The sequence below is a fragment of the Papio anubis genome, chromosome 20 (genome assembly GCF_008728515.1).
Source record: "Papio anubis isolate 15944 chromosome 20, Panubis1.0, whole genome shotgun sequence".
In the NCBI taxonomy this organism is placed as follows: Eukaryota; Metazoa; Chordata; class Mammalia; order Primates; family Cercopithecidae; genus Papio; species Papio anubis.
This window is the reverse complement of record NC_044995.1, coordinates 42,137,271-42,146,632: the sequence shown is the minus strand read 5'-3', so window position 1 is coordinate 42,146,632 and position 9,362 is coordinate 42,137,271. Positions and strand designations below refer to the sequence as shown.

General features: G+C 45.9%; 1 protein-coding gene across 1 annotated transcript in view; it reads right to left on the bottom strand.

Annotated features, from left to right (window-relative positions):
* Positions 1–9,148, bottom strand: part of LOC101010825 (zinc finger protein 562) — a 49,288-nt gene extending 40,140 nt beyond the window's left edge. Inside the window, exon 1 of the mRNA XM_021930679.2 lies at positions 8,736–9,148. Coding sequence (XP_021786371.2) covers positions 8,736–8,827 — 92 coding nt within the window. The 5' untranslated portion in view covers positions 8,828–9,148. The remainder of the gene's footprint in view (positions 1–8,735) is intronic.
* Positions 9,149–9,362: the final 214 nt, after the last annotated feature.

Sequence of the window (9,362 nt, the reverse complement as noted above, 5' to 3'; positions counted from 1 at the left end):
ATGTTTCACCAGTGTTATAGCTGGTAGATGGTCTCATCTTGTGATCTTCGCTTGATCCGCCTGGGCTCTGCCTCCCAAAGTGCTGGGATTACAGGCTTGAGCCACTCAGCCACAAACCTCCATTTGTATTTTTAATGATGAATTTTTCATTTCACTCTTCTTGATTTCTTCCAGATTGAATGATGGATCTTTTGCTAGAATTTTATGCCACTGGCTCTAAATTATTTAAGAAACAAAAACAAAACAAAACAAGAAAAACTGTCTTCTTTTAATTGTCGGGGGTGATTCCAGACAGGTTCTCACTCTGTCATCCAGGCTGGGTACCATGGCACAATCACAGTGCACTGTGGTCTTAATCTCCCACGCTCAAGCCATCATCCTGCCTCAGTGCTCCAAGGAGCTTGGACTACAGTTGCATGCCAATGCACCCCGCTAATTTTTTATTTTTTGTAGAGACAGGGTCTTCCTGTTGCCCAGGCTGGTTCCGGACCTCCAGACTCCAAGCACCCTCCTGCCTCAGCTTCCCAAAGTGCTGGGATTACAGGCGTCAGCCACTGTACCCAACCAAATAGTGTAGATTTTACATTTTTAGTAGAGACAGAGTTTCACCATGTTGACCAGTCTGGACTTAAACTCCTGACCTCAAGTGATCCACCTACCTCAACCTCCCATGGTTGAGGTAGCTCTGATGATGCTATTTCCCAGAATGGAATTCTCAATCTTTTCTGAGAGGAAACTAAGAAATATCACTCAAATGAATCTTACCTGTATCCCATCAATATTGATTCTTCAAAAACCCTGCCGAAGTGATGACCCTTTGATTCTAGGTTGTATTTCCCATTCTGCAGTTGGCAGAAAAGAAAATATATATGCCTATAGGAAATAGTACCTGTTTAAAATCCATGAGCATTTGTATTTGTTTTCAAATTAAAACACAGTAATAAAAGATAAGCCAGAACTTTGAGGATTTCCAAGTGTCAAAATTTGGCTATAAGGACGTGGGGTTTATTACAACTGATGTGCTTCTAGATAGTTTAATACAAACTGCTTCTGTGAAAAATTAAACGATGGGGAACAGTAAGAGAAGATTATCAGGAAAGGAAAGTAGGAAAGATCGGGATAAATAATAGGTATCAAAATGATAAACTTAAAAAAAAAGACAGAACAGGTAGTTTTGTTAGGTCATAGAAATGTTTGACTACATGGAAAATAAAAGTCAGAGATACCCGAAATTCTGAGAAAAATAGCTTAAATCTTCTGAGGCAAAGTGGATCTTTAAAAATCTTTTTTTATTTTTATTTTTATTGTATTTTATTTTATTTTTTTTGAGATGGAGTCTCACTTTCTCAAGCATTGCGGCTAGAGCGCAGTGATGCAACCCTCACGTGCTCACTGCAACCTCTGCCTCTCAGGTTCAACTGATTCTACTGCCTCAGCCTCCCAAGCAGCTGGGACTACACGGATGTGCCACCATACCCAGCTAATTTTCTGCATTTTTAGTAGAGAAGGGGATTCACTATGTTAGCCAGGCTGGTCTTGATTTCTTGACCTCATGATCTGCCCACCTTCCCTTCCCAAAGTGCTGGGATTACAGGCGTGAGCCACCATGCCTGGCCTAGTCTTTATTTTTATGTTTTTTTTTTAAGAGATGAGGTCTCACAATATTGTCCATGCTAGTATCAAACTCCCGTGCTCAAGCACTTCTCTGACCTCAGCCTCCCAAGTATCTGGGACTACAGGTGCAGGCCACCATGCCAAGCAAAGTGATGCTACTCTTATCCACAGAGGCCAGATTCATGTAGTTCTCCAGCATCACATCCTCTGTAGTATTATTTCTATTGTGTCCAGTAAAGCCCACTTCTCTGGGTGAAGCAAGTCCACAGCCACATCATCAAACGTCACTGAATCCTAAGTCATCACACACATGCTGGTTTGAGCCAATGAACACTTCCACCAATGCTCACTGGAGAATGATGAAGGGGAAACTTATACTCACTTATATGTGGTTTTGAGATCTCCCAATATATACTCCAGGGTTTAATGTCTCAGGAACTCTTGTGTCTAAACAATCAAGGTGGACCTCCTACAGGCATATGCCTGAAATGTTTCTCTCTCTTTTCAAAATCCTTGGCCTCTGGTCTATTTTAATTTTAAATATTTTTATTCTTAAATTTTAAATTTTTAATTTGATGAGAACAGTACTTCCTAAGCATGAATTTTTATCTATCTATCTATCCAATCTGTTTATTTATTTATATATAACGACAGGGTCCCACTGTGTCACACAGGCTTACGCTGCAGCTTCATCTCCGGCTGAAGTGTTCTCCCACCCCAGCCTTTGGAGTAGCTGTGGAATTACAGGCATGTGAGTCACTGCACTGCTTTACACTTTATCTCAGCACAACCAGGTTAGAGCTCTTCCTGTCCCATTGGTCTCTATGCAGCAATACCCCGAGCACAATTTTGCATATCTGATAAATGCTGATAAGTGAATAACTTGATAGTGTGACACTTCTTTTCATCTGCTTTTATCAATACCCGTCACTACACCTGCAATGTGTTTACGCAGCTGGTACCATCAAGGTCAAGCTTTTAAGCAGTAATTACTGAGCTACTGGGATGATTTTCGCTAACACTTTTCTTTGGCACAGGAGACTTCATTCTCTGGGGAAATCTGGGGACTCAGTCTTCTTGAGTAAGGCTTCATTGCTCTTAAGAAAACTCTGGAGATGAGTCTGCTCCAGAAGGAAATGTCATTGGGATGCGGGTATAAGCCATTTTGTATAATGGTACATTGTCTGTTTACCTGATAAGCACTTGCCAGGTAGTCCTCCACCATCGTTCTACCTTTGTCTTCAAAAAAGGGCAGATTGGTTCCCTCGTGGAAAACAATCTTAGTGGGAAATTAAGAAGGCATTGAGAAGCCAGAGCTTCTCGCCCATCCTAACCATTCTCATGCCTAGAAGTCAGTTCCATCCTAGCTTGAAATTCTACATATTCCTGCACACTCCCGGTGAAAACTGTACACACGCAACACTGTCATGAAAATGCCATAGTCCCGGTGTCACAGACCCAGAAAAGCAGGATGGGCCGAGCCGCCTGTCAGTAAAGGGTAATAGTTTCATTTTCTTACAAGAAAACTTATTACACCCTGAAAATGTGACTCTCTATCTGCTCCATAGTAGTAACACTCACAAAAGCTTATGTAGCATTTGAAGGCACACTAACCAGGGCTGAATTCTAAACTGCATCCTGGCCGGGCATTAGTGGTTATACGCCTGTAATCCTAACATTCTGGAGGCCATATGGCAAATCACGGGGAGAGGTCAGGCATTCAAGATCAGCCAACATGACAAAACCCCATCTCTAAAATAAAATAAAGCCGGGCTGCGGCTCAAGCCTGTAATCCGCCAAGACGGGCGGATCACGCAGGTCAGGAGAGATCGAGACCATCCTGGCTAACACCGTGAAACCCCGCCTCTACTAAAAATACAAAAAACTAGCCGGGCGCTGTGGCGGCGCCTGTAGTCCCAATCACTCGGGAGGCTGAGACAGAGAATGCATGGAACCCGGGAGGCGGAGCCTGCAGTGAGCTGAGATCCTGCCACTGCACTCCAGCCTGGCAGCAGAGCTTGTGACCAGCTCCCCAAAAAAAAAAAAAAAAAAAAATAAAATAAATAAATAAATAAATAAAAATAAAAAAATTAAATAAAAATTACAGGAGGCTGAGGTAGAGAATTGCTTGAACCAGGGAAGCAGAGGTTGCAGAGAGTTGATGTCGTGCCACTGTACTACAGCCTGGGTAACAGAGTGAGACTCCATTTAACTAACAAACAAACAAACAATATTAGCCAGACCTGGTGACGCGTGCTTGTGATCCCATCTACATGGGAGACTGAGGCAAGAGAATTGCTTCAACCCAAAAGGCAGAGGTTGCAGTGAGCTGAGATTGCATCAATGCACTCCAACCTGGGTGACTGAGCAATATTCTGTCTCCAATAAATAAATAAATAAATAAATAAGATAAGATAAATAAATAAATAAATAAATAAAATAAAACAAAATAGTATTCTACATCTCACTTTGATTCCTCCTAAAAGAACCACCAGTGGCCAGGTGTGGTGGCTCACACCTATAATCCCAACACTTAGGCAGGCCAAGGCGGGCAAATCACCTGAGGTCGGGAGTTCAAGATTAGCCTGACCAACATTAAGAAACGCGTCTCTAATAAAAATACAAAATTAGCCTGTAATCTCAGCAACTAGGAAGGCTGAGGGAGGAGAATTGCTTCTTGAACCCAGGAGGCAGAGGCTGCTGAGCCGAGATTGGCAGCCAAGGCACTCCAGCCTGGGCAACAAGAAACTCCGTCTCGAAAAAACAACCAAAGAAAAACCAGTGGCATGCCTGCTCAGGCCCAGCTCACTGGACTCTTACATGCTGGGTGGGAGGTGACTCCAAACTGTGAATCTCTGAAAGAGCATCAACAAGGAGCTCAGCATTGGGACAACCAATGATCGTGCCATGCTCTGAGGCTGATGGCCTCAATGCTGTCTTCCTTGATGCCAGGCATGAGCCACTGTGCCCAGCCAGAATGCTGTTTTAGAATTCAGTCCTGGTTTGTGTGCCTTCGGAAACGCTACATAAGCTTCATGAGCGTTACTACTACTATGATAGGAGAGTCACATTTTAAAAAAAAAAAAAAAAAAAGAGTCACATTTTTTCAGGGTGTGTTTTCTTGTAAAATAAAACTATTACCCTTTTTACACAACAGGCAGCTCGGCTCCATAATCTGTTTTTCTGCGTGAAGGATACAGGACTACTACCTTGTCTTCAAAGGCAGATTGGTTCCTGAAAACTTAGTGGGAAGTAAGTCACTTCAGGTAACTTACGAATCTAGGTCAATAGAAGCAATCTCCATTCCTCTTTGTATGGGTTATTTGAGGTCCTGTTCATATCAATCATCAAACAACAAACATCAAACATCAGTCACTGAATATTATGCATGAGTTTCTCTGCAGGTGACAGATGTGAAGGCTAACAAAACTGTACTCAGTATCATCACTCAGTAATGATAGTATTTTTTTTGAGACGTGAGTCTCGCTGTGTCACCCAGGCTGGAGGCAGTGGGGTTTCATCTCGCTCACTGCAGCCTCCCAGGTTCACGCATTCTCCTGCCTCAGCCTCCGAGTAGCTGGGACTACAGGCGCCACCACGCTCCCGCTAGTTTTTGTATTTTAGTAGAGACGGGTTTCACTCATGTTAGCCACCCGATGGTCTCGATTCCTGACTCACATCCACCTCGGGCCTCGCCTCCCAAAGTGCTGGGATTACAGGCTTGAGCCACCGGCCCGCCAGTAATGATAGTATTGGATCATAACTGACATTTACTGAGGACTAGTGTGTCACAAGTGGCTCTAGTAGCTTTATATATACATGCTCAATTATCATAACCATCCTTCCCAATAGCTATCATTACCTCTATCTATCTACCGAGACAGGGTCTCACTCTGTTGCCCAGGTTGAAGTGCAGTACTCCACCATTGTGCCTCGGCTCTCCAGGACCTCCTGTAAGCTCAGTGATCCTCCCACCTCAGTCTCCTGAATAGGTGGGACCACAGGTGTGCATCACCATGCCTTATTATCATTATATAATTATGATTGAGACACAGTCTCACTCTGTCACCCAGGCTGGAGTGCAATGGCACACCAACTCATTATTGTAATCCCTCTACCTCCCCAGGTTCAAGTGGATTATCAGGCTCAGCCTCCTGAGAAGGCTGGGATTAGAGTATGCATCACCCTGGCTAATTTTTGTATTTTTAGTAGAGACGGGGTTTCGCCATATCAGCCAGGTTGGTCTCAAACTCCTGGCCTCAAGTGATTCTCCTACTTCAGCCCCCAAAGTGACTGGGAATACAGGTGCACACCACTGTGTTGGGAAAAGAAAGAGAGATCAGATTGTGCCATTGTGTCGGCTGCAGAAAAGTGAAGACATGGCCGAAGCGCAGTGGCCTGCCTGTAATCCCAGCACTTTGGGAGGCCGAAATGCGGGCGGATCAAGGTGAGGTCAGGAGATCGAGACCATCCTTGGCTACCGACGGTGAAACCCCCTGCCTCTACTGCTAAAAAATACAAAAAACTAGCTGCGCTGGCGGCGGTGCTCTGCAGTCCCAGCTACTCGAGGCTGAGGCAGGAGAGAATGGCGTGAACCCGAGAGGAGGAGCTTGCAGTGAGGCCGAGATCCCGCCACCGCGACCCAGCCTGGGGACAGGAGCAAGACTGCCTCAAGCCGGGCCGTGCCTCGAGCCTGTAATCCCAGCATCTTGGGAGGCCGAGACGGGATGGATCACAAGGTCAGAGATCGAGACCATCCTGGCTAACACGGCTAAACCCCGCCTCTACTAAACACAAAAATTAGCTGGAGCAGGGTGGCGGCGCCTCTGTGGTCCCAGCTACTCGGGAGGCTGAGGCAGGAGAATAGCTGAACCCGGGAGGCGTGGAGCTTGTAGTGAGCTGGAGATCTGGCCACTGCACTCCAGTCATGACAGAGCCGACTCCTGCCCTCAAAAAAAGACTCCTCGCCCTCAAAAGGAAGACATAAGAAACTCCATTTGATCTGTACTCAAGAAAAATTCTAAGCCTCTTCTTTGAGATGCTGTTAATCAGTAACTTTAGCCCCAACCCTGTGCCTACAGAAAAACATGTGTGCTGTAATGAATCAAAGTTTAATGCATTTAGGGCTGTGCAGGATGTGCCTTGTTAACAGTATGTTTGCGGTAAGTATGCTTGGTAAAAGTAATCGCCATTCTCCATTCTCTATTAAACAGGGGCACAATGTACTGAGGAAAGCCACAGGGACCTCTGCCCACAAAAGCCTGGGTATTGTCCAAGGTTTCCCCCTACTGAAACAGCCTGAGATAGGGCCTCATGGGAAAAGAAAGACTTTACCATCCCCCAGCCCAACACCCATAAAGGGTCTGTGCTGAGGAGGAGTAGTGAAAGAGGGAGGCCTCTTTGCAGTTAAGAGGAAGGCTTCTGTCTCCTGCTCCTCCCTGGGAATGGAACGTCTCGATGTAAAGCTTAGCATTCCCATTCATTCTATTCTGAGATAGGAGAAAACTGCCCTGTGGCTGGAGGTGAGATATGCTGGCAGCAATACTGCTCTGTTACTCTTTGCTACACTGAGATGTTTGGGTAAAGAGAAACATAAATCTAGCCTATGTGCACATCCAGGCACAGTACCTTTCCTTGAACTTATTCATGATACAGATTCCTTTGCTCGCATGTTTCCCTGCTGATCTTCTCCCCACCTGTTGCCCTGCTACACTCCTCTTGCTAAGATAGTAAAAATAATAATCAATAAATACTGAGGGAACTCACAGGCCAGCGCCAGTGCGGGTCCTCTGTATGCTGAGTGCCAGTCCCCTGGGCCCACTGTTCTTTCTCTATACTTTGTCTCTGTGTCTTATTTCTTTTCTCAGTCTCTCATCCCACCGGATGAGAAATATCCACAGGTGTGGAGGGGCTGGCCCCCTTCACCACTGAGTCTAATTTTTTATATTTTTAGTAGAGACAAGGTTTCACCAGGTTGCCCACGCTGGTCTCAAACTCCTGGGCTCAAACAATCCTCCTGCCTTGGCCTCCCAAAGTGCTGGGATAAGAAGCATAAGCCACCATGCCTGGCTCATTACTTCTATTTAATACTGAAAAAATTCTACATTCAAATAACCCTAATAATTAGTCTGATATTTGTCCTTACAGCCTGATCTCCTGTGGATGCTGTTACCCCCCAATATGACCAGAAGGCAGTTCAGACCTGCACAGAACAATTCAGTAGCCACCAGCCATGTGTGTTATTGCTAACTTCATTATGTACCTAAGATGACTGAAGCTGCAGGCGGGCAGATCACCTGCGGTAAGGAGTTCAAGACCAGCCTGACAAACATGACAAAACACCGTCTCTATGGCAAAACCCTGTTTCACCATGTTGGCGAGGCTGGTCTCAAACCCCTGACCTCAGATCCACCTGCCTCAGCTTCCCAAAGTGTTGGGATTACAGGCTTCAGCCAGCGCGTCTGGCCTGCCTTTCTGAAGTAGAAAGGCTTGTAGCTGGTAACAACTAGAAAACAAATAACGTCCAAGAAAATAAAAATAAAAAAACTAAAGGCTTACAGTCTACACGTGTTCATATTTACATACAGAAACAGGCACACCTTCAACAACTGTTTTTTCCATCCAAATGTAATGTGTCAAAAATAAGTAAAGGACACCAAGACAATGCCAGATTCTCAGATGAGACATTTTTTAGCAAATAACCGGAAGTCAGAGCCCTCTTGAAACCAGTTTAATGCTGGTGCTCACCAGGAACACGCCTGACGCGGGAGGATGCGGGGCCAGAGCCAACCTCACTAGAATGGCAGATATCCTTTTCCTTTCGGAAAGAAAAACATTCACAAAGGTTGCTTTCCAAGTTTTTGAAGAGAAGAGCACAGCGAATGAAAGCACTCCAGAAAACACCGCGCAGACTCGGGACAAACACTTCCCGACGCGGCTCCTGACGTGGACCGACTGAACCTGGAACTGGCCGCGCTGGGAGGACCAACAACCCCTAGAGAAGCTAGTGAAACAAGCAGGATCCGAGAGGCTCCTGGGCGACCGCGCCCAATCCTTCCTTTACTGCACCCCCCACCCACACCCCCTCTTATCTCCTGGACCCCCAAGCAGGCGGAACTCACCACAGCAGGGGTGGACTCCACCAGGATAAACGCGAAACAGCACTGACCAAAGGTAGCCAGCGCGGGAAAAGATGGTGGCGGCGCGCTGACATCACTTCCGCTAGGAGCCTCGGGAGGGGCGGAGCTTCCGGGATCCAGTTTCAGCCAGGTAGGACCAGGTTGTTAGAAATGCTTGTTCCCCAGTGCCTTAAAGAAATAGCACTTGAACGTAAACTGAATTTCCTCAGCAAGCCCATTTTACTTTTGGCAGAACAGGTACACTCGCCAGAAGTTTTGCCACTAGAGTACACTAAACAAAGGAAACAGGGTCATTTATAACCTGACGCGTCCACGTTGCTGCAGTGTCTGGTTTCCATTGGCTATAACGGAACATCACATTCTGTATTTGTCCCCATTGGCTACCAAGTTAGAACTTTTTTTGTTGTTGTTGTTTGTTTTTGTTTTTGAGACGGAGTCTCGCTCTGTCTCCCAGGCTGGAGTGCAGTGGCGTGATCTCGACTCACTGCAAGCTCCGCCTCCCGGGTTCAGGCCATTCTCCTGCCTCAGCCTCCCAAGTAGCTGGGACTGCAGGCGCCCGCCACCGCGCCCGGCTAATTTTTTGTACTTTTAGTAGAGACGGGGTTTCAC